General features: G+C 46.0%; 5 protein-coding genes across 12 annotated transcripts in view; 1 reads left to right on the top strand and 4 right to left on the bottom strand.

Moving 5' to 3' along the window:
* The window catches only part of SGSM2 (small G protein signaling modulator 2), a 35,195-nt gene extending 31,892 nt beyond the window's left edge, over positions 1 to 3,303 (bottom strand). For all 5 annotated transcript variants that reach the window (XM_065732090.1, XM_065732093.1, XM_065732094.1 and 2 more), the window contains exon 1: positions 3,242 to 3,303. In XM_065732090.1, coding sequence (XP_065588162.1) covers positions 3,242 to 3,298 — 57 coding nt within the window. In that variant the 5' untranslated portion in view covers positions 3,299 to 3,303. The remainder of the gene's footprint in view (positions 1 to 3,241) is intronic.
* A 4,143-nt stretch (positions 3,304 to 7,446) lies between these two features.
* TNFAIP1 (TNF alpha induced protein 1) lies at positions 7,447 to 16,914 on the bottom strand. 2 transcript variants are annotated; one of them, XM_065732136.1, is made up of 7 exons: positions 16,897 to 16,914; positions 15,219 to 15,591; positions 13,877 to 14,046; positions 12,165 to 12,254; positions 12,021 to 12,073; positions 9,446 to 9,641; positions 7,447 to 8,895 (listed from the first exon to the last, which is right to left on the bottom strand). In XM_065732136.1, exons 2-7 carry the CDS (start codon positions 15,433 to 15,435, stop codon positions 8,677 to 8,679), a joined length of 945 nt encoding a protein of 314 aa, XP_065588208.1. In that variant the 5' UTR covers positions 15,436 to 15,591; positions 16,897 to 16,914; the 3' UTR covers positions 7,447 to 8,676. The 2 variants fall into 2 exon arrangements, with proteins under 2 accessions (XP_065588208.1, XP_065588207.1); XM_065732135.1 differs by lacking the exon at positions 16,897 to 16,914 and having other exon boundaries at positions 15,219 to 15,702.
* Positions 16,915 to 17,075: 161 nt separating this feature from the next.
* On the top strand, positions 17,076 to 18,900 carry IFT20 (intraflagellar transport 20). Its single transcript, XM_065732083.1, has 4 exons — positions 17,076 to 17,223; positions 17,323 to 17,408; positions 18,041 to 18,144; positions 18,463 to 18,900. Exons 1-4 carry the CDS (start codon positions 17,097 to 17,099, stop codon positions 18,542 to 18,544), a joined length of 399 nt encoding a protein of 132 aa, XP_065588155.1. The 5' UTR covers positions 17,076 to 17,096; the 3' UTR covers positions 18,545 to 18,900.
* Positions 18,901 to 20,225: 1,325 nt separating this feature from the next.
* TMEM97 (transmembrane protein 97) lies at positions 20,226 to 21,815 on the bottom strand. Its single transcript, XM_065732207.1, has 3 exons — positions 21,693 to 21,815; positions 21,003 to 21,147; positions 20,226 to 20,555 (listed from the first exon to the last, which is right to left on the bottom strand). Exons 1-3 carry the CDS (start codon positions 21,813 to 21,815, stop codon positions 20,305 to 20,307), a joined length of 519 nt encoding a protein of 172 aa, XP_065588279.1. The 3' UTR covers positions 20,226 to 20,304.
* A 1,431-nt stretch (positions 21,816 to 23,246) lies between these two features.
* The window catches only part of NLK (nemo like kinase), a 34,826-nt gene continuing 33,894 nt past the window's right edge, over positions 23,247 to 24,178 (bottom strand). For all 3 annotated transcript variants that reach the window (XM_065732111.1, XM_065732112.1, XM_065732110.1), the window contains exon 12: positions 23,247 to 23,742. In XM_065732111.1, the coding sequence (XP_065588183.1) occupies positions 23,688 to 23,742 (55 nt within the window). In that variant the 3' untranslated portion in view covers positions 23,247 to 23,687. The remainder of the gene's footprint in view (positions 23,743 to 24,178) is intronic.

Raw genomic sequence — 24,178 nt, 5'->3', positions numbered from 1 at the left:
TTGTCTCCCCATAGGCAACTGTTTTTCAACAGACTCAGCACATGGCCTGAATATCAGCTCAGTCTGACGTGTGAGTGCAAGTGGCACAGTAACAGCCACCACCACCCTGCCACGGGGGCTGCATCTGCACATCTGGGAGAGCTCAGCTCCTGCTTCTCAGCAGGTCTGCACTGAGCTCTCATTAGGCAGCACTTGGTACCTGAGATAACCAGTTTAAAGCTAGCTGGGTTACCACCCTTGTAGTGCTGATAGGTCCAAAGGTTGCCATTCTTCCCTCTTAGAGCCTGAGCCCAGAGGAGCTGCCGATGCAATGCTTGGCCAGCAGCTGGCTTCTCTGTTTGAGGTGTTAGCTACCTACAAACACATTCTCTTCAGTTTGGAGGGATTCTTCCTCCAATGAGACCATTTGTGGGGCCATCACACGTGCCTTCCATGCCCACTCCCACACCTGCTGACCTGACAAGCAGCTGCACAAAGCCCCAGCCCCGATGCTGCCATACAGGCCTTTCAACACGTGACATCCTCTGTAGAGATCAACCATATTTAATCTACCAAAGGAATGGTCTGATTTACTGACCTCGGAGTACCACGAGCATTAAGGTGTCTAGAAGAGGGAGCACCAGAGAGCAGCTCCAAGATAAGTCATGCACGTGTGACTGAAGTTTGCAGATTTGAATTCAGGCACCATTAAGTCCTTAGGACTGCAGCTATGATTTCAGTCCCAGTTCCCCAGAGAACAGTAACCAGAATCCTGACTCTGACTACAGGGAGGAAGATGAGTGGTTTAATAGGAGCTCTGCAGCTTGGAGGCAGTTCCCTGCTATCACATCCTTCTCAGGCATCCCTGGCACATCAGTGTTCATTAGCTCAGTAGCTTATGTAGACCCCACTCTGCAGCCTCAGGAAGAAAAAAAAATAAACTCTAGTCACAATTAGAAAGAACGAGGTTATGAATGCAATGAAGTGAACACTACTTCTATGCAGCAGCACCACGTGCTCAGCTCACTATCAGATTTTGGACCTAGGACCACCAGCTAAGCAGTACAGACCAGCTGAACAATTCATGCCCGCTCCCAGATGCCACCAGATACAGAGCAAACCTCTGCAAATTCTCAGGAGAGTTACTGAGTGTTACTAAGACACATTTTCAGGGCACTGTCAGTAAATGTGAGGATTCAAAAGCTGGAATGCACCATTCTTCAGTCCCACGTCACTGCCCACTGCCACGCAATCCAGGGACGCTCCAGGCAATTCAGTCAGACTGTTTCTGACTGAGTGGAACACAAGCTCTTTGCCCTCCCCTCAAACTGCATCACTCTCTTTGTAGGGAATTATGCTGTTCTGGGAAGGCCCCTGTCAATGAAGCTTTCTGAGCCTACAAAGGCATCCACTTTATCAACTGCAACCTATTCCTATTAAAATAAATACAAACACCTCCTCCCACCTTCACAGATAGAGAAACCTGTTACAACTGTTGTTGGATTTGCTGCGAGGGAGGAGGCAGCAGTGTGAACAGAACAGCACCAGGGGAGAAAACAGCTCGGGGGCTGCAAAGGACAGAGGTCCACCCCAGGTGCGACAGGCTCCTCCATCCCATCTACTCCTGCCAGGTGGCACAAGCACATGGAAGAGCAGCAAGTGCATCAGCCTCTCCATTCTCTTCCTCCCCCATCCCTGCCTTTTTCAGTGCGTGCTGCACCATTCATTTACCCACAGCTTCTGCTGCACTAACTTTCATTACTGCTGAAGAACTGGGCAGCGTAAATAAAAGCAGTCTAACCATTTCTGCTAAGAAGTCGTCGTGTTTTGGTTGTAAGATGAGCAATTGCATTTCTAAGGTGCTTTGAATTTGTTTCCCGGAGGAACAGCTAAGGTTATTGTCATTCTGTTTGTTCCACTACTAGGAAGAGTGTTTACATCCACAAAAGGCAAACAGCTTTCATTTCAGAAAGCAGGAGATGGCTACAGAAATGTCGTTTCCTGACCCTGCTTGTCACAGCAGATCTTCCTGCAGACAGAGATGTTTGGAACGTGAACTCAACGTGAATCCCAGCACAGTGTCATTTTCACGGCACATTACACGTCCTCCTTTCTATCAGTCAACAAAATGCACCCTCTACCAGTGGGAGATGGAGGGTCCATCTGAGAAAAGCAAAAAAGCATCAAGTTTTCCCAAAGGAACAATGAAAAAAGTTTTTTGAATGAAAAATGTAAGCGATGAAAACCGGCGGTGTAAAAAACCCGTTCAGAAAAAAAGGGTTTTAAAGTTCCGCCGGACGCCGTGGGGATACGACAGAGGTGTGCACCCAGCTCCTGCCCGCGTCAAGTGCCCGAAAACAGCCCCCGTCTCAGCACCTCCAACGCCATCCTGACCCCATTCACCGCAGCCACTGCAGAACCGACGGACGGGTGGGTCCGGGTGGGTCCTGCTCCCTCACGTACAGCTCTGCTCACGCCGGTCAGGATCACGGGAATCTGTTCCCTTTCGCACATTGGGACAATACTGCGACGAGAAAACGCGTCTCCAATTTATTTCTCTATTTAAACATTAACCCAGGAGAGCAAGTGCACGCAAGCCCCATCGCCGCTCCGTCCCCAAGGCGCACGTTGCAACGAAGCAGCGCACCTGTGGCTGCCCAGGAGAGGAGGAACGGCAGCACGGACAGCTTCAGAAAAACTTCGTCCCGCTGCACGGGTTAAGCATTACATCCTCGCTTTGCTCTTACATAAGAGCGAACGCAGCTCCTATGGGTCCCGGGGAAGGAAGGCGCTCTCGGGCGCGGACCCCCCCGCTCTCGCTCCGCGTTAAGCAGCCGCTCAGCGCTGGGAGCCGTCCTGCGAGCGCATCCCCGCGGCACCGAGCCGCTCTCCCCGCCAGAGCTGCGATGTCCCCGCTCCGGCCGTTCCCGGGGCAGCGGAGCCACGAACGAACCTCAGCTCCGCGGGCACAGAGCCGCATCCCCGCGACGGCGCCCTCAGCTCTGCTTCCCCTTCCTCCTTCACCTCTTCCTCCTCCTCCTCCTCCTCCTCCCCACCGCCCGGGGCCGCTTTCTGCTTCGCCCCGAGAGATGAACGGACGGAACGAGCGCCGCGCGCCGCAGTCACAGCGCGCTGGAACGGATCCGCCCGAAGCGCCGCTCCGTTATCGGCGCCGCCGCGAAACGCATCGAGCGCGTTCATGGCGCGGAGCGCTGCGGGTCCCGCTCCCGGACCGAGGCGCTCCCGCCGCCGCCGCCCTCACCTCCTTCTTCACGTTCCACAGCAGCTTCTCCTTGGCAGCGTCCGCCGAGCAGCTCATGGCGGAGCGGGGCGCGCTCAGAGCCGTCCTCCGGCGCCGCTGCGGGAGTGCCCGAGGGGCGACGGCGCCGCACCGCGCGGACCGGAGCGGAGAGAGCGCTGCGCAGCGCGCGGCACCGCGGCCATGTTCCGCGGCTCCGCTGACGTCAGTTCGGCTCGGCCCGCCCGCGGGCGGCGGCACCGGGACACGGGGCGGAACCGCACCTGCACGGCACCGCCGACCCCGCCGTGAAACCGCCCCGGCAGCGACAGCCCCGCCCCGGGGAGCCCCGGGACCCGCGGCTGTGCCCGCAGCAGCGCTCCCGGGCAGGAGGGAAGGGGGCTGAAGCCGCAGGTTAGTTAACGCGCGTTTCAACCGCCTTTTTTTAGGACTCGTTTCTTTGTTATGGGCCTAAGAGCAAATAGCGCGCCCAGTTTGTGCGGTTCTCGGGTCATCTCACGTTTAACGTTGGCGAAGGGACAGCGCTTCGCAGAAGCAAAGAGCGGCAGCAGCTGGGGAAACGTCGTTTTGGGGGCAATTCCTCAGTCCACCCCCGCAGTACGAGCACCGCTACAGAAGCACGGAGTGTCACCCGACGGCTGGGAACAGACGGCGGCCACGTCACTGCCCTGACCGCTAACCTCGGCTGGGCTGAAAGCGCCGAACCGGGCAGACGCGGTCCGACCCGGAGTGCCCTCCCCCCCAGGAGCGGCTCGGGAGCCGGGCCGCCTCTGTGCGCGGCCCTAACGCCGGAGCAGTGTGCTCTGCTGTTCTTGAGTCATTTTCACGAACACGAAAAACAACGCTGCTACGCTTAAATCGCAGATACAGGAGCAGCCGCGCGCAGCACGACGCTGCCTCCTACAGAGCGGCCTGCGGGGCTGAGCGGCAAAGCCGCAGCGCACAGCGGTGCCTCAGCACTGCGAGCACGGCCACGACACGGAGCAGCGGTGAGGACCCACACGGCAAAAAAACGGTGATGCTGGAGAAAAAAAACCAAGGGCAACGTAAAATATAACGCTTTATTAAAAGCCAGTGTCCCGTTTACCTTGCTGATAACAGAGAAAACACCTTATCCAATAGTTAATATGGTTAACTGCAGTCATTACTTTATTCATCAGACTGAGCTCTGGAAGTTAGATGAGAACAAAGTTAAGCATGGAAACAGCTTGGTCACAGAGTGTCAGTTTAGAGAGCCCTCGTTTCCTGTCCCCCACATACAAAACACAGAAATCCAAAGCACTGTCAGGATGCTGAGGCTGAGCTTGTTTCACACCACGTCCCTCTGGGGGGGTAAGACCCTGCCCAACCATTTCACTGCAGATGAGGAAGACTTCACACACAGAACTGACTTGCTGCATGTCACCCAGACAGTGCAGAGCTCGTGCTCCTCAGCTCTGAACAGACCCACACTCATCCTAACAACACACAACATGAAGTCTGCCCCTGAAGATTTAACACCAAGGATTGTCACAGGCTGCCATCTAAATTATACTTCACCAGGATTTCTGAGAGTGAACTGTCTGAAGCTGTACAATACGAAGTAAAGGCTCTGCCTTGGTCGGGCTGCTGGCAGCTCTGTGGAGTCCCTGCAGCATGGGTCCCTGCAATGCCCTCCAAGTGTGGGGCAGTCGGTTTTCTTTCAGTTTTTAACCAAAAGCTGCAACTGAGGTGAAGTCCATGGAACGTTACAATGGGATAAACGTCTCCTGGTCCAAAAACTGAACGCCACAGTGAAGGTGAAGCGTTCAGCTTTGCCTTGGCATTTATCAAGCAGATGGAGGCTGCCACCCTGCAGAGCTCTCTGTTCTGACATTACTGCCTAATTAACACCGATACTGAAGAACTGGTTAACAGTGGCTCAAGGCACCAGGGCTCCTCTGCTGGAAAGCTGAGGTTGTGTTTGTGTATCAGGACCCCATTAGAGAAACATGGAGCACTTCATTACATTGCGTGTGCATAAATGTCAGTTAATGTTCATTCCAGTCTGCTAATACACTGTTTGAATGCACAGGAGTTCACCTAAATTCAGAAGTGAAGAGAGTAAGGTTACAGGTGAGGCTAACAGGTACTTCCTCCTCCTAAAGGCCACTTGGAATTCAGTCACATCACTGCACACAGCCAACGTTGATATCCAATGTAGGAAGCCATTCCTCTCAATTTGCAGACAAATGCATATAATTAGCAATCTGTATCATCTTAGTGAGGATGATAATGATAACCTAAAGGCAGCAGAGATCCTCAGGAAGCACAGCTGTTTGCTCTGAAAGGGGTCAGCTTACTGCAGACAAGTGGATGCTGCATCGCCCTTTGCTGTGCTGCTCTTTTCCATTGCAGCAGGTTGCACAAGTACATTCTAGTGTGTGTGTTTGGCAAACTTGAATCCTTTACCTAAGTAAAGCTAAAGCACATGTTACATCAGAACTGCAGTCAGGTTGTACTATCAACATGTTGTGACTTTGCTGGAAAGAACACTCAGCTAACATTCCACGTTGGAACAGCTGTGGGTAAGCAGGACTCTTCCTAAGAGAAAACAAATTTCTTTGTACCACTTGCACAAGAAAAAAAAGGTTTAAAATATGAACTGTGTAAGTGATGGCAGCATCCATCCCCACATTTAGGCTTACTGAGCTCTCATGTGAATTCAGTTATGCAGGTAAGGAGCAACCCAGGGGTCCCACAGCTTATCAGAAACATACAGCAGCTGCACCTACGATGGGAATCTCTGAGGGTACTCTCATTCAGTGGTGTGCAGATACCCCAGAAGGTGTCCAGCAGAAAATCTCCTGACTTTTCCCAACTCCTGATCCGTCCACCAGTGGAGGGAACTAGAGGACTGCCAGTGAGACCCAGCCACAGCTGTTCACTCAGGATCACTCAGCCATGTCCCAAAAATCTCATCAGGACAAACACCAAGTCCATGGTTTTAGAACTGTCTTTTAAACAGACAAAAAGACTTGTTGGTATGGGATACAGAGAAAAGAAAACTAGCTAAAATCAATGCACAAGCTTGCTTATTCTGCTTCTTACAGCACAGTAAGACCTTCACAACTTGAATCAGTGCTCTTAAGGAACACTGTGAGCACAGGTTTGATCCACCAGTTGAAATATCTGAGCAATTAATCTGACAAGTACTCTCTTTCACACTTTTGCCAAACCTGACCCCCTCAGAGAAAACATGTAAAGATATAACTTCTCTCCTTATAACTTCTTTTGAGCAGTTTTGCAAAGCTACCTGCATCACTTACTTCATCTGCTAACTATCACTATGAAATAACATGAAAAAAAAATAATTTGCCAAGAAATACAAATGCCATACATAGAAAATGGCAGAATTACTTGTTACACAATGGAGGAACAAAAAAAGTGAAGAATAAACTGCAACTGTCAAGTACAGCAAAAAGACTGCATCACTGCAGTCTCTGCTGGTGGCTTCAGAGCACACACCACCATTTAATTTAAATAGTATCAGTGGAGAAAAATCAACTGAAAAAGAAAAGAAAGAAACTAAACCTACGTCACGCTTTATCACAATAAAAAAACAAAAGTTTTAGTCAAAATGAATCTCAGCAGCTGTATTTCTCCCAGCACAAGAGAAAAAACAGCTGGGAAGCCATGTAGAAAAGACAAGAAGTTATCAGAGTTTTGAAGGGGCCTTTCAGAAAAAGGCAGGTGCATCACTGTGACGTTACTGCCTGAATGTGAGGAGGATTAAGTGCCTTTCACACACAGGCCCAGTTAGGCAGTAAACCTCCCACATTTTGCAGCCATTAGCATCTTCTTACAAAGCCTCAACAGTTCAGTTTTCAAAAGCCTGAGGAAATCACTGTTTTTTCCTCCACCCTTTTTTTTTTTTAATTATGACCAAACCATCTTCTATCTTAATTTTAGTTATGACTTTCATTAATTTGCTTTAAAACTTGTAAGTTTGGCACTGGTCAGGGGAGTTCAATACTAACAGTCATGGAATCTGAAGCTTCCACCTTCACATGAAACATAAGGAAACAAAAGCAGTGGTGGAGCATGCCACTGACACACGTCCAGAGGTGTCAGTGAGAACCTTCAAGTAATAACCATTATGACAGTGGTAAAATTTGAATCTGCAGCCTGCATTTGAAACATACAAACAGTTAAAAAGAAATAAGCAACTTTCCATACTAAACAAAGTTTTTCTAGAGACCTGATGTGTGAAACAGCTGGGACTCCAATCTGCTGGAAATGAGCACCCAGTCAAGCACTCAGTATTTCAGTTTGCCATCTCTTCCCTCTGTCCAAGGCCTCATGCATGCCAGAACAAAGTTTTTATGAATATTCTGTTCTCTACTTCAACTTCTACGCTCTGGAGGTGATTCAGAGTACAAAACTTAGACTAACTCTTCAGTACTTCAATACTATCTAGCATTACAACTGTGTAGTCTGCACTTCTCCAGTCACTGCATTTTTTTCCCTGTTGTTTGAGAAATTAAACATCAAATAGCACTTTTGAACCACAGGAGGAAACCACTGTAAAACTACATATAATTCCACAGGGTGCCATTGTTTACATGAACAGGATCACACTATCAAAGCCCTGAACAATGCCAACCCTGCCACAATCTATTCTTGAAGTTTTCTTATTTGATAAGCTTTCTTCCTTCCCCATATCTGTTTTTCCAGCTCCTGTGACATGTCATTCTGTATACATTACAATTTTCAGCTATTTCTTATTTTTCACAGGGGGAGATTTTTTGATGATTTGACTTTTCAACTTTTCTGAAAAGCATGCCTTAAAATTAATGAGTTTTAAATACAACTGTGGTGGAACACAAACTGCTGTATGTGCATAAGGGATAAATAAGAGGAAGAAATCACATATGCAGTGCACCTGACTAGTGGGCAGCTAACTGTTTCCTCCCGTGGTTATCAGATGTAGTGTTTGGTAGAAGTAGTCATGTTTGAGTTCTTTCCACCCCCTCTTCAGTATCTTGATTTAAGAACTGGAAGTTCCATTACACCAAGCCCTAAAAGGACAGGTAACTGAAAAAAATATTTTCAATTCACTCCATCTCATTCAGGAAAAGCAGTACTTCCCACAGGAAGTAAGATATCTGGCACGTTATTAGATATAAAAGAGCAACCACAAATGGTCAGAATCAGTGTTTTGGAATCCATTTCTCATGTCACATGAAAAAGGGGCAGCCTGTGTTTGAAGCACATGGTGCAAAACAAACATCTTAGTTCTCAAGCCTTGGCCTTTAGTGTTGCTTTGTGTGCACAAATGCCCATTTGCTTCTCTAGGGAAACAAGAAGCCAAATGAAAATCAGTCCACAGAGTCCAACTGATCCCTCCCTACTTCCTGATCTCCCTCAGAGAACAGATACAAGCCTTGAAACCAAACCCTTCCTCCTTGGCTGCCATGCTAGTGGCCGAGCTGGCGGTCATCGTAGGTGCTGTATCTCTTCACGTGGATTCGGCGCACTCGGTCACGAAGTTCAAAACCATCATCATCCTCACTGTGAGAGGCCTGGCTTCGGCTCCTGCTCGTTGCTTCCAGCAGAGAGTTATCAGGAACTCGTGGTGTTTCGTACAGTAAGACGTTCAGGGTTTCCTCATAAATCCGTGCCTCGGGGAACTCAACCTGCAGAGAACAGCAGATGTCATTTTCCTGACCTACCAAGTCAAAATTACCTAGTCAAATTACACACGATGACTACATCAGTGCAACACAAAGTTGGTAACTGCAGTGAAGTAAACTTAAGTAGGTGTAACAGAATTAAACTCCTTACTTCATTTCATTAGAGTTTAAAGGCATTTACGTGGTTTGGGGACTCAAATTCCATCAACTTTACAGATCAGTGCTGAAAAGACTGTGCTTTCAGATTCCCATCTGCAGTCATTCCTTCTTCAAATCTGCTAACATTTTCAGTCTTCTCTGAATTCTACCTACTACATGCCATCTTTTACCACGTACCAGGTAGTGCTGCAGCCCTTCACGCAGCAAACCACCCCAGTAATATGGAGGTCACTGACTGTCATTTCCAGCCAATACTTATGACAGCCAGTATCAAAATCTCCCCAACAAATGACATTGCTTCCCTCAAGCAATTTGGTTTATCTACATCTTTCCCCTGTGCATCATCCAACTGATTTATTACAAGCTATAAGACAAGTGGGTAACACTCCAGTACCTTGGTTTGCTTCTTCTCTGTGGCATACACTATAGAGGTACAGCAGACTTCAGCAAGTTTCCGACCCTGGCCATAGAAAGACCAGCAGCAGATTTCATCCCCTATAACATCCTTAATGAAAAGGACTCTGCCATTGAATCGGAGAGAGAGTTTGTCAAATAGTTCGATGTTCTTCAGTAAGTTGTCATCTGAATTACTGTAACAAAAAAAAAAAAGGATTTTTTTTCCCTCACTGGCCATCTCTACAAAATTTCTATGCCTATTCCACCACAGTTTTAAGCACTGATCTAACTGCAGAATACAAGCAGTGACTCACTGACATATGCTGCCAAGAAGAGAGGCTAATAGCCAACTTCAGATACAAATAGGCTGCTCTGATTTTCATGAACAAACACACCAGCCTTCAGAGTTGCATAATTAATAACGACAGCACAATTTCCCAAATAATTACATTAACTATCTGCAATTATCTCTCGACTTATGCTCAAGACAATTAAATCATATGCTAACTGCAGTTCTGCTTAGCTCAGTAACAGCATAAGTCTGAAGAGTCAACGTGTCTTCAAAGAGTAGCCAACAATGATGGTATTCTGCATGTCGGACTAGCCACGTCTTATATAGATTTCTAGGGTAGATACATTACTTAGAACATTTCGTTTTATTAACAGGCAGAACTTAGGAGCTTGATTAATTTTCCAAGCAAGATCTGGATGTTCTGGAGGAAAAAAAAAGTACCGTGTTGTAGCTTTAAAATCAAGTACAACCATCAGAATGTTAGTCTTAAGATTTTAAATGTTACTTAAATAACAACACAATGACCAAGAAACATCCAATTTGAACAAATTAAAAAAAAAGCAATCTAGAAGCATGATTCCTCTGTTGTTAGCTTGAATGCTGCTCTGTCTAAAGCTTGTACTCCATGCACCTTTCAATCTCATGTTATAGGTGCGAGAAAATTATGAGCAGGTATGTGGAAGATAGCAAGGACGTTATCAACACAACAAAGCTAACCTTGCCAGTTTTAACAGGAAAATTCCTTACTCATTGAGCCCAGGAGCTCAAGGTTTGCACTTTGCTGCCATGAACCTACCCAGAGGAATGAAATTATCCTTCTGAGTGCAGTACCTTAATTTTTGGAAGTAGTCCTGGAAGGCTATGAATACTTGTGAATCAAGACACTGCTGATAAGGACAGCCAACCAGGCTTACATAAAGCACTCTGCCCAAGACATACTTCTGTTCAGATCTAAATCAAAATAGCATGATGTGCAACTCAACAAAATCTTCAGCTCTTAAGAATCACGGGATAAAAGCAATTTGTGATTCAGTCAGTAACAATCCCAGGCTTTATCAAGTGCAGAGCTGTGAAAAGAGAAGTCTTCATCCATTTCTGTACATGACAACACCAACTACATAACTAAGAAAACTCCTTTCATATTGTTGATTAAGAGCAGTAGCTAACCTTTCGTTGCTAGCAGCCAGCATGGAATTTTAAATAAATGTTCCTCATTTAAACACCATCAAGGCATGAAGATTTTTATGCAAGGAATAATTAGAATCCTATGGTTAGCTGAGATACCAACACCTCCTGTATCTAGGATTCTGCTGCTCTCATTGCTAGCGTGTTTACATTTCCAGAGCCATGATGACTAACATGCTATTCAGCATTTGCTTTAGCATCACTGCCATAAACTAAAGGGTAACACTGGGAGGACTGCAGAGTGACTGGCAGACACAAGATGCAGTTTGCTGAAAAATAGGCTGCTCTTCAGCACTCCCTGAGGTAGCATTTCCCAGCAACCTGAAATTTCATGACTGTTAGAATCCATCTCTCTGACAGGAAGACAGTCAGCTTGCCTAGAGAAAAAACTTCCAAGATTGAATGTTAAGACTGAAAAGGCTGAAACTGAGAATTCTGCATAGCATAAAGGATCACTCACATCCCTTCAATGATTGGTTTGAGAAAATCCAGAGCCATTCTGATAGCATCATAAGAAACGGATCCTGACAGTTAAACCATAAAACTAAATAATGTTACTTAGTATAGGAGAAAAGCCAGGGAATTCTTGCACTGGCCCTATCTGGGCTGATCCTGAGCAGACCAGATACTTTCCTTTGTAGCCAAATAATTGATTCATCCAGAGGCACTGGAAGAGATGGAACATCAAGAACTTCTGTAGGTGAGGGTAAAAGAGTGCTGGCAGAGTGCTAAATTGAGAAGGGAGGAATCATGGCTGCTTTAGCTTTGCATTGAAAAGCAAAACCCCTGCTAACAGTTTGAGTGCTATCCTATTTCAATAGCCTCATCATTCCTAGTTCTCATCCCCTATTTCTGTTCATCTTTCTCAGGCACACTCCTCCAGCACAACATTTCAGGTACACTACATTTCACATAGCTTGTAACCTCCTCCGAACCTCATCTGGATTCATAACAACCAAAAGTAACTGTACTCAAATCCACAGAACAGCACTGTTGTAAGCTAAATAACAAAATACAAGTTAGGCTGTACCACATCTTCCTCTGCCCCAAAAGTTAAAGGTAAACCTTTCCAGTGGGAAAACACTTGGTGACATACCTGGTGTAAGAATATTTGTTGTTGCTTCTATTATACAGCAGCTTAACAACAGGCTGATGAGAGAAAGAGAAAGTTAAACTTTGTCTTTGAATACATTTAGCAAAAATTCAGTTTCTCACTGAGGAGATGGAGAAAAGCAGTTACTTTCATTGAAGATTCTATCAGTCTTTCTTCTTCTTTAGGAGATGTGATAATAGGGATGTTACAGACAGGTTCATACAAGTCTTTCTTGTCCTGTTTTGAAAAAAGGAGAGGAAATAAAAATAAACCTCAAGAGACATAAATGCTAAAACATCTGCTGCTGCTTGCTTTTCCAAACCCTCCAGCCATGTTCCCAAACCCTGTGATGCAAAAAAGAAAAAAGCTCTGTGTTGCTATAGTAACCACAGAGCATTACCTTGATCTGCAACCCAGAAATACAGCACAGAGATTTCTTATTCCCAGAAGGCACTGATAATTGAAATACTGGGATGCAGGTGAACGTCCTTCTTAGCTATAGCAAAGACTCTGAGCTCAAGTCACATCTGGTTTAAGTGGGTTTATTATTCTGTCCTTTTTTGAAGAAAAGGATACTATGAGTTTTAATCAAATCAAAGGACTGCAGTATATAAGAATATCAGTCATTATAAACTGAACAGTTGGCAAGAACAGTACGTCACCAAAATGGACTTCAGCCCCTTGCAATACAAAAGCAACAATCAAGAGTGTGTGGTACAGTCTGTGAATCCAGATTCCTCATGCAGCAAATTAAGGACAGCTCAATACTAATAGGAAAGCCTCAGAACATTTTGTTTTTAGAATAAATGTTTTGAACTCCAAACAGAAGGAAAATTGTCAGTGCACCTTCACATTTTTTTTCCATGGATGTACAAAGCACATTGAACCTCTTGTGTCAGGTATTTGTTAGGTATTTCGTTTTGTCCTACAAGAAATATTACTAATCACATATAAAATATCTAAGCTCGCCTTATTAAAAAGCTACAAAACAAGCTGATTTAAATCAGCTGAACTTTAACTCACAAGAACCAGGTGAAATAAATAATGCTAGCTCAGGTTTACATATTTGAAATGATAGAAATGTCCTTAAAGTAATGAGTGCTTACCGTATCAGTCTTTTTCACCATTAAAATTCAAACTTAAAAAAAATTTCTAAAAAGATTTTAACCAGTTCTGCTTACAAACATTATCTAATGGGAAGTGACAAAACTTGCAGGGATTTTAGACAAATGCCATAAGAGCTTTTACATTATATGCTCAAAATAACCAAATTTATTCATTTCTTTTAATTTCTGGGGTTTGCTGCTTCTCACACAAGATGAGCACATCTAGAGAAACAGAAAAAAAAGCAGTCCCTCTGTTTATATGACAAATATATATTCTACTTTATTCATCCTTCTTGCATCCCCGTGAGGCAGAGAAGTGCTGGGGGGTGGGGGAGCTGGTCAAGCAAATGGGAGCACAAAAGTACCCACCATCATAATGGACATCTCTGAAATGATAGAAACTTGGACCTACATCTTTCACATTCTGGATTTGTTTAATTTGTTCTGGAAATGATCCATCTCTTCGTAAAAAAAAAAATACCCTTGATAAAAGAAAGCACCTCACTAATTGCACTAAATGCTTTCAGAGCTCAGGCATAAGAAGCCTGGAAGGCAGTGCTGTGACAGCACAGAGGTCTGAAACCATAACCAGGGAGATCACAAACAGATTCTGTCTCTATGCAAAGCACTGCAGGAGCTTAGGTGTGCACATAGAACAAGGAAAACCATGGGGTTGATAAATGGACTGGGCAAGATCTTACTTAACTGCTGACTAATTTTTGCTGTGTTACTTTGGCTACTTCCATTTCTTACCTGCAGAGCTGCTTGGCACATATCCACTAAGCCCTGAATGAGATAATACTTTGCTTCTGCCATCAACTCTTTGATCTCCTGTCTGTGTTTTGGAAGTGCAATTGTGTCATCTCGGAGATAGTTTAAAATGGCCCCGAAGTGCTTCCCACAGCGATCTATAAGGATCCAGCCTGAAAAACAACCATCACAACATTTCAATGACCTCAGCACTACGAGACAAAAATACCTCCTCACAGAGGTTCAGTAAAACAGACGTTGTCTGAAACTACACAACATTCTTCTGATTCCATTCAGGGGAAGACCTTACTGACTTTCACCATATTGGTATTTGTTACAGAACGAAACTTGGAGTGGAACCACTCCCTTGGTTCCTTGCCTATATTCTCATTACTTCCTTGCACTGCATCTATTGATCAGCCATTGTACCAGTTATTTTCTGTGCTTCATGCTTTCTGTATTATTTTCTAATTAAAGGAATAAACTTTTCTAATTACTACAGGAAATCACCAGTTTACATCTGTTTAATTGACTGAAAAATGCTGTTCCAGTCTCCAAATAGGAGGAAGGAACAGGACAAGGATGGATCAGGAAGGAGCAGAGGAGGGGATACTGCACAGGAAACAGCAGTACAGTTTTTGCAAGTCTGAAACTTCCTTGCAGTCACATTCACTAGGAAACAGGATGTCTGACTTGCTGGCAAACAATAGCAAAGGACACACACAGACAAAGGGCTTAAAGTGCCCGATCACTGTCCATAAGGTGGAAGGCAGACAAAAAAGAAAGGTTTTTCTTTTCATTTTAAGGTCTAGGTATATAAGGCAATGTAGGAAAGGGGGTTAAACCACTCCAGATTCGCAAGACAAATCCTGTCCTCCAGAGGCTCTTACACAGAGCCACTGGACCAAAGAGATTCAGTCATGTGTGACACTCAACAAGATTCAGCCTACCTGAGAATCTTCAACACAGCAAGCAAGGCTGAAAATTGAATCTCCCCTCCCTAGAGGCATTTTGATTAATGCCACTACATAACACCACAGATAGGACTACCCACATGCTGTCTGTTCAACCTTCATAAAAACATCAACAATCTGCACACCAACTGTGACTGCAGGAAAGAGAACCGGTCTTTCCGCTCGTTAATTTTAGTAATGAAAGCACACATTTATATAAAGCACAGAGGACCCGTAGAGCCAATGGGATTTGGCAGCCTCATGCTCCACATTATTTCTGGAACACAGCTTTCTTCATGCACTGAGCACAGCCTTAAAATATACTAAAAACAAGCAAACAAACAGGCACAGCTGTTTCACAAAATTCTCAACAACAAAAGACATCCACTTACCTTCCTTATCTGTGAGAACTTCCATTCTACCACTGAACATGGCCTTCAGCATCGTGTCGTGCCTGGTCAGGACTTGCACTGTAGTGTAATACAAGGAGCCCCCAACATTCAGCCGCACGTACTTGTTACCAAGGCTGCCAACTCTGAAGCTGCAAGTTTTAGGCTTGGGTCCTGCAGCTGGACAGAGGGTGGTGGTTAGACACGTGTCCCCAGACATCTTCTGTAGGTAGATGATAACCCTGCACAGCGTGGGCTTGATGGATTCCGCCGTGATTGGCGACGAGTCACGAGTCGCTCGGCGAAGACGGGAGGGCAGAAACAGTCATAGCCACTGGACTCTTGAAATGGAAACCTTCCAGGTCAACACAGAAGCCTAGAATTTCCACAGAGAAACAAAGCTGTGAAGCCCACAATGAAGAGACGAGTTCAATATATTCCTAAGAACACATCTACACACGTTCCAGCAAAAGAAAATTTAGGTGCGTTTTCAAACAACTTCCACAGCAACACAGAAGCTGTCCAGCATCACACAGCTGAATTACGACTGCATTACTGTCAGTGAGGCAAGCTAAACTCCCCTGGACTTCCTGCTATTCAGTGTTCAGCCACCACACAATCAACATACAACACTGCAACCCAAGGTTAAGTGCTACATGGAATTCAGCTCCCTTTCAATTTCCTGAAAGAGTGCAGCTCTTTTTGCCTGCAGGAGGGAAACAAATGGAAGGGCTTTTGGCAATCTGGGGATTTTATAAAGAATATTTTAATGGGATATGCTTAGAGCAACTTCAGCCTCCTCTTCACATGACTTGATGCTGAAGTGCTGGAACATTACATTCTATTTCCCAAGAATTCCTTTCATTCATTCTTTTTCCTCCACTTCTAGAAGGATAAACAGTCAGTGTAATGTAGTTTTCATTATAATGGTTTGAGAATGGGTAAGCTTAAAAAATGCCTGGTTTTGTTTTTTAATTTGTCTCAGTTAAAAAGCCAGCAAGTTATTGGCCAGATGAGAAGTTCCCTGCTGGTAACCAAGCATCAGCAACTAAAGGCTGCTTATTACAATTGTGTTCTATAAGAAGCTAATTACTCAAGGCAGCAGAGCAGGATGGAGAAACCCACTGAACACATCTCCAGTAACAAAGTTACCTCCTATTCACTACGTGTGCTTTACTTTAAAATCCCTTACACATGAGTAAACCAGAAGCAGAAGCAACAGCGCACTGTCCTACACCTAAGAGCTGATGTAACAGAAACACGACTCGGGCTTGCCCTGATTGTCCCGGGAACCCTTTCCGGTGGAAGAACCCCATCCCCCGTGCCTTCCTTCGCTCGGTGGGCTGCACAGCTGCGGCACAGCCGCTCAGGAAGCGCTCCGTGCTCAGCGCTGCCACAGAACGGAGAAAAAGAAATAAAAGGAAAGAGACGCGCGTAACAGAGACAGCACAGAACGAGAAGTGCGCGCCGAGTGCCCCGAGCAGAGCTGCTCCGGCCCTACAGCGGCCCAACCCCGGCCGCGTCCCACGGCAGCGCCGGGCCCGCCGGGTCGGGGCCGTTGGGCGGCGCGTCCCGGAGCTCAGCTGCGCTCGGGGCCCACACGCGCGGAGCTCAGCACCCACAGCCCCGCCCGCACACGGCCGCATCTCCGCGCCGCGCCCGACCCCACGCGCGCACCCACCGCCCGTGGCCGCTCCAGAACGGCTGCGGCCCGGAAGTGCTTCCTCCCGCCCCCCCACCCGGAAATGCTTCTTCCCGCCCTCCGCCGCCCGGAAGTGCTTCCTCCCGCCCCCCTACCCGGAAGTGCTTGCTGCGTGCCGCTGTGGCGGCGGTGAGGGCGGTCCGTGTGTCTGTCCGCGTGTCCGTCCGTCCCGCGGGGCGATGGCGCAGGCAGCGCTGGGCGCGGCGGGGCTGCACTTCGACGAGCTGAACAAGCTGCGCGTCCTCGAGCCCGACGTGGCCCAGCAGACGGCGCAGCTCCGCGAGGAGTGCAAGGCCTTCGTGGACAGTGAGTGCTGCGGGGCCGCGCTCCCCCCCACGCGCGGCTCTGGGAGCGCCCGTGTCCCGTGGCGCCGTTTTGGTGTCACGTGACTGTTTTTCTTTGCAGAAATAGTAGAATTTCAAAAAACAGTGGGTAGCTTAATCGAGCTCGTTGACCAGCTGGCCAGGGCTGCTGAGAGCGAGAAGATGAAGGTACCGCGCCGTTCCGGGCTGCGCGTGTGTGTGTATGTGTGTGTGTGTGTGTGTGTGGGCTCCGTGTAACTGATCCCAGCTGCGGCACTGCCTGGAGCAGCACCATGCACCTCTGCATCCAACGACCCTGCTGCTGTCACTTATCTATCTATGCACTATCTATAAACATATCCCTGCTCACACCTCCTGGTAGGACACTGTTCTCAAGAGGGATGATGGGCTCTGTGAGGAGAGGGTGATTTAAAAGATCCATACAACAAAAAGCTCTGTCATTACCTCTGAAACGTGTGCTTGTACGTGTCACCAAGTGTTCTTTTGTTTCTCACCTTATTATGGGATTAGAAATGAATTTTCAGTACAATTGTGGGTGTCTGCTCCGGAGCCTGGCTGTTGGTAGCCAGTCACCAGGGGTCAGGCTGCACGTCCAGGGAAGCTGGTGATTTTTGTTTCAGGCTGTTAGGAATATCTCAGGTTGGCAGGAAGCCTCGAATGCCTTAACCTGCCCACACTTTACAAGGACTGCATCTGTTCAGCAGTACAATACCCAGTTTTGCTGCTGTGGTGGCTGATGCTGGTTGTGAAGGGCATTACAAACCCTGTGCAGCTGCATCACCAGACATCTGTTTTGACAGGCCATTGGTGCACGAAATTTGCTGAAGTCCATAGCAAAGCAAAGAGAAGCACAGGAACAGCAACTTCAGGCTCTAATAGCTGAGAAAAAGATGCAACTGGAAAGGTGAGCTTTCTATTAACTACTTTTGGGGCACTGGTTTAATAGTTGGAAAAGAAAGCAGTGTAGCATACAAGAGAAAGCCATTTACTGAGAAGGATCATTTCTAACACATTTGTGGCTAATTGAATAGAGGTGGTGTGAGATCATGCAGTCGTGGAAATTAATAAAACAGAGTGCCAGGCAGCTGAGTTTTAAAGGTACTTTAGAACTGTGAAATCTAATTCGTGTAACCATTGCCTAAAAAGGACACACATGTAGCCTAAGCTTGCATTTCCTCAGTCCTAAATCAGCAGCTGGTAACCTATTTTATTTGTCTTTCAGATACCGAATAGAATATGAGACTCTGTGTAAAATTGAAGCAGACCAGAACGAATTCATTGACCAATTCATTTTTCAGAAATAGAAGACTTTCAGATAAAGACCAACTTGGAAACGTGAGCATTCCAGAATCCTGAGAATTTCAGAAATATGCAATTTTTCACTGTGTACGAATGAATATAGACAGTCTGTGCAAATAAAAGGGTTTTTTAATGCCGTGTGAATTACACTAGAAGTGGCAATAAGGAAGGCTTTCTAACGTGTGTAAGACTGTTCTGTCCTTTCATTTTTTTATAAAAGTTTTGTACAGTCAGTAGTTCAAATTCAAACTGTGGTTGAATTAATACTACTGCCCCTATGTTACTGTGTCCCCCCTTTTGAAATGTACAGCTCTTTCAAAGAAATCAGGAAATAAAGTATTGTTTTTCACCTTCTTGGATATACCAGAATTAGTTTCTTCTGCTGCATTATTTGGGAGCTCTGAAGCTTGTGACTCCATGGGTGGGCATCACGAAGGTTTTACTTCTGTAGAGACTTCCACGTTTCTAACAGCACAACACACAGCTGAGAGAAGCAGTAGTGACTCTTTCCTGTTATTTTCTTTGACTAGTTGGACAAATGTATGATTAACAGAACTGGGCAGTTACACACAAAAAGAAGAAAATAGAATTAAGATTAAACTGCTTGAAGGGACATCACAGCAGAATACTCTCGTTGGCATTTTAACCACAGAACTTCAAACTGGTGAGGCAAACAACTCAAAGCATGTGGCAGCAGCAGCAGCGTACAGAAACCCTAAGTATGAACGTGACATTTAAAAGCAGAATGCCTGTCATCTAAAATTTAATCAAACCTCGTGTTGAAGTGGCAATAGATGCATTTTACTCTGTCTTTAGGCAACCAAATATGAAAATGTTGGCCTTTTCAAAGCCCCTGGAAGGTTTCAGTTACACACCAGCAGAGTCCTGAAATAATAAAAGACTGAAAAGCCTGCTCGGTGGCCTACCATTTCACACAAGCCTTCATGTTTTATTTCTACAGACCAAACTGAGAAAAAAGAATTCTCCCAGCAGCTGGGACCGTTTTCTATGACTTCAGAATATAATGCAAGTATTTTTCCTTACCTAAGCTCTCATCGATGATGAGATCCTTTTAGTTATTCCCTTCAGAAATGAAATGCAATTTGGATGCAGTCAGTTGTTTATTTCCATACTAGAAGTTATTTCATGGAAAACAGAAGTTTACAAATCCTTGTTTACAGTGCTTGAAAAAATCGAGGAGGAACTGCCAAACAAAATAGAGCGCTCAGAAATCCAGAGTTTGGCACATTTATCAGTGAGCAGGTATTTGCAAGTAATCAGAACTGGAGCAGAGGAAAATAAGGTGAAATTTTAGGACGAGGAAGGTAACGATTGTTAGATGATCTGAAAAGCTTCAGAAGTAGCTGAGAAAAAGATTTTCACTTTGCTGATTTGTATGTAATCAGTTAAGGATTTTGCAGAATGTGTCACTGGAAGACAAATCTCATCCTGAAGTAAGCTTGGAAAAAGGGAAGTTGAAGGAAAAGCATGGGCTGCAGTTTCCAGCCTCCATCAAACACATTTATTGTTGGGAAGTTTGTTTTCCTAATAGAGGAGGAAAGGAGCTGCTGGGTCCCCTGGCAACAGTGCCAATGCAGGCTCCTGCCAAAGCTGTTTCTGATGGAAGAGCTGTGAACTCCAGCCAATAAAAGCTTTCCTTGCAGGAATCTGACACTTAAGCCAACACCACTTAGTGCTTGTCCTGGAGGGCTGGGGTGTGGGTAGAAACAAACAGGAAAGCTGTGCTTACACCTTTTACAGCAGGCTACTTCCTTTTCCTTTTCTCCACCTGGTTGTACTGGGGGCTGTACAGCATGGTGAACAGAATCAGAAGTGGTATCAGCAAGTATGGTGCGTATACAGATAACAGAAGGAGGCGCTCACGCAGCGTCTGAGGACCCAAATGCTCTGAGGCTGAGAAATCGTGGAACAGGATGTGAGCCAGGATAGCAAGCAGCGTTGTAGCTACATGGGTGGAGTATATAATTGCAGGAGTCCTTATCCATTTGCAGCCACCTGAGTAGAAGCAGCGAGGAAACAGCACTCAGACTTTTGGAATCAGAGTTCAGTCACTTGTAAGTGAACGCAACACCAGCGGTGCATTTATCACATCTGAGCCACCAGCTGTCACTGCTAACAGAAACTACGTACTGACAGCAACCCGTGGCAGCAACCCAACTGTGGAAATTTGCAATGACGGTGCAGTTGTTGCAGTTTTAAAGGGGTGAAATAAGTGCACGGTTTAACCCGGAGCCTCATGGATGCTGGCAGCTCTGCCAGTGGTGCTTACGGGTACGTGACCGCAGCTGAGGAGGGTCTGCACGTCACCACTGCAGTTTCCAACGGTTTAATGCACGCTGCGTTCTCAGGTGAAACTTGCCACGAAAACAGCACTCCTCACGCTCCATCCCTTCCCTGCTTAAGCCAGATAAACAAAGCGGCCCTGCAGGACGCGCTACCAACCTTTCAAGAAGGCGTACGCTGCGACGGGGAAGAAGGGCAGCTGTAAGAAGGCTTCGCAGTATATGAACGCCTTGAACCACTCCGGGGGGCGGAGCATCATGGGGTCCCGGAAGGCGGCGGTGTACCACTGCAGCAGCTCCGTCAGCTGCACGGGAAGAACACAACCGCGCCTTAACATCTGCGGCGGGGGAAACCTCAGCTCTCCAGCTCCGAGGGAGCTGCAACGCGTTTCCATGACAGAAATGTAAATTCCAGCATGGATTTCAGTTGAACTTTGAACAGAGATATGCATTGAGATTTGCTGGTTAACTATTAATTAAAAATGGCTTCCCTAATGGCACGCTTTCTGCAGATGGCAGGAAACGCACGCGCTGGACGTAAAGCCCAGGGCCACGCGGCGGACCGCCTGCTCCTCCCATTGCCTTCGTTACGCTGCCCTCCACAACTTCATTCAGAACGCGGCGAAACGGCGATGCGCAGAGAGGCGCGGCCCCGCCCGCCGCCCTCCACGTGCTCCGCAGCGCTACAGCAGCGCCCGCGGACCGAGCGGACCCGAGCGGACCCGAACCGCGCAGCGCAGCGCCGGCGGCGGAGCGTCATTTTGCGCCGGGGCCGTTCCGCCACATCCGCCGCGTCCTCCCGCCGCCGCCCCCCTACGCACGGAGCCCGAACCGCGGGGTCGGCCCTCACTTGCTGCGGGTGCAGCCCCGCGTTGGGCAGCAGCGCCTGCAGGTCGAGCAGCAGCGTGATGGGGATGTGCGACACGAAGTACAGCGCGAACGCGGCCTCCAGGCAGCGCAGCGCCCGCGCCATCGCCACGGAGCGGCTCCCTGGCCCCGCCCCCTCCGGCCCCGCCCCTTTACGCCGCGTGGCCCCGCCCCCTCCGGGCCCCGCCCCCTTTGCTCGCGCCGCCGCCGCGCGCGCGTTCGCCGGAATGAAGCGCGTGCCCGAGACGAGGTGTTATAAACTCTTTTTACTTGCATTGTTTCAGACAGCGTTAATCACGATTGTAACAACTGAATCTTAAATAAAAGTCGGAGATGAGGAAATGAAGATAACGCGCTTCTTTTTCAAATGTCACATTTAATGTTTTCACCACTGTACTTCAAATCTACATTTTACAAAGTGACCAGCAAGTGTGCCACATAACTGAGCAACCTCTGAGATTTTACCTTTCATACCAGTGTCTTCTCGGGCTCTCGTGATTACACACGTTTCCCATTCAAGTGAATTGAAATGCTTCAGTTGGTTCTATTCTCAGGAGCCTCACAAAAAACAAAGATATTGCACCATCTTTGTTCAGTAATTCAATGTTTGTCTCTTTCACAGCAAATAATTACTTCATTGAAGTTAAAACTTCCGAACATAACTTACTGATAGTTCCCAATTTCACTCAGATCACTCTTGTTGAAAATACTCTGCTAAATACAGATAACTTACAATAACTTTAACAGTTAATTGTCCATAACAAACACCACGGTTTTTCTCCAGACCAATGCTCAAATCTTAAGACCACCCTTTAATATTTCTTTGTACAGGTGAAAAACAGTCTTCGATTTTCTAGTCTTGTTTTAAATACAAAAGTTGGAAGGGACATTCAAGTTTCAAGTCTCCACACTGAACTTAAAAAAAAAAAAATCATGTGGAGGTAAACAAACCAAGTTGTATACTCCAGGAGGTAGAGGCCTTCAATTTGTGTTCATATATACATATGCACAGAATTCAGTGTTGCAACAGAAAAAAGAATTCGCCAAAAAAGTAATAAAAGTTATTTACTACTGTGACATTTCAAGACTTCCACAGCTTCTCCTAAAGACACGAACACGATTAACGTAATTCCCTATGTGCTTTTTTTTCCTTTTCTTTTTTCTTCTCTCTCTCAACTGTCCAGTGCAGGAAAAAGTTCTCACAAAATTTCACAGACCTAAAATGTGCAAGCTAGTTTCTCTCTATACAGCAATGATGTCGGGGATCTCTGAAATTAGCCCATAAATGGAAGTATTTACACACATAGAAGATGCATGCTGGGGGGTTTTATGTAAGAAAGAGCAGAAAAAACTTCTAATAAAAATAGATTAAATATATATATATATTTATACTGGGTAAGGAAACAGAAGTTTAGTCTCTCCTAGTCACAAACTCATTCTCTCTACTCACAACATCTGATTTTAGAACAGCACACATCACCATCACAGCTCTAGTGAGAAGCTATTTATAGGGGTGGATCATCGGGCGCCGCGCGGCCGCTGCCACCCGGCGGGACGTCAGGGTTGGTCGCAGTCAAGTTCTCTGTATCCCTTAGTTTAGAAAACCCCAAATCTTCAGGAATGGCTCAATATCAAAATGTATGTCTATCTGTTTGTACAATCCCACTTCGTTAAAAAAAAATCCTCCCCAAATTTGGTTCAATTCTGTTTGTTCTGAGCTGAGCCATCACAGCTGCACTATAATTCATAAAACACGTGCAACTCTGGGTAAAATATTTTCTTCTAAAAGCACAACCACTTTACAAGATTAAAAGTCTAGTACATTTCTAAATATTATTCATATTGTACAAGTAGTGGTTGTTAATTTAAAACTTCATTAGTAAAATTACAGTACAAGCATGATTAACCTCCAGAATTGCAAATCCCAGACTCCAGTGGAAAGCTACATTACATCTTCAGTAGTACATTATCTTCCACTTCACTCCCAAACCAGTGGAGATGGTGGCATCTCAGAGGGTTGAGCAACTGTGGAACTAGAATGGAAGCGAGACAGAAAATCAGTGTTCATTTGCAAAAGCCAATGGGCAGCAAAGTTAATGCTTGACCAGAAAGCAAACGCTCCACGTATGCAAACATTTCAGCACTGCAGACGTGCAAGAGAACAAAGCGGCCTCGAGCGCAGCAGTTCACAACACTGACAGCAAGCACTGAACTCATCTTAGCTACTTCCTTCACGATTCTTCAGCTTCCACTGTCACTCGTGGTGATCTTACAGTGCAGTTCTGAGGTCAGAATTTAACCCGTCCATCTGTCAATTCTAATGTCAGTACTTCTTTACAAAGATATTACTTGAAACTTTTACACATTTTATTAAATTCTAAGTATTCATATCCTAAAGTTTGCATAACTTCTGAGTCTCTGTAACACTGCTGTTTAAAACGTAACCCACATCTCCTGAAGGCATTTTTT

This window comes from Cyrtonyx montezumae, unplaced genomic scaffold, assembly GCF_038088225.1.
Source record: "Cyrtonyx montezumae isolate F1298 unplaced genomic scaffold, pur_monq_1.0 scaffold_15, whole genome shotgun sequence".
In the NCBI taxonomy this organism is placed as follows: domain Eukaryota; kingdom Metazoa; phylum Chordata; class Aves; order Galliformes; family Odontophoridae; genus Cyrtonyx; species Cyrtonyx montezumae.
This window is presented reverse-complemented; position numbering and strand designations above follow the sequence as displayed.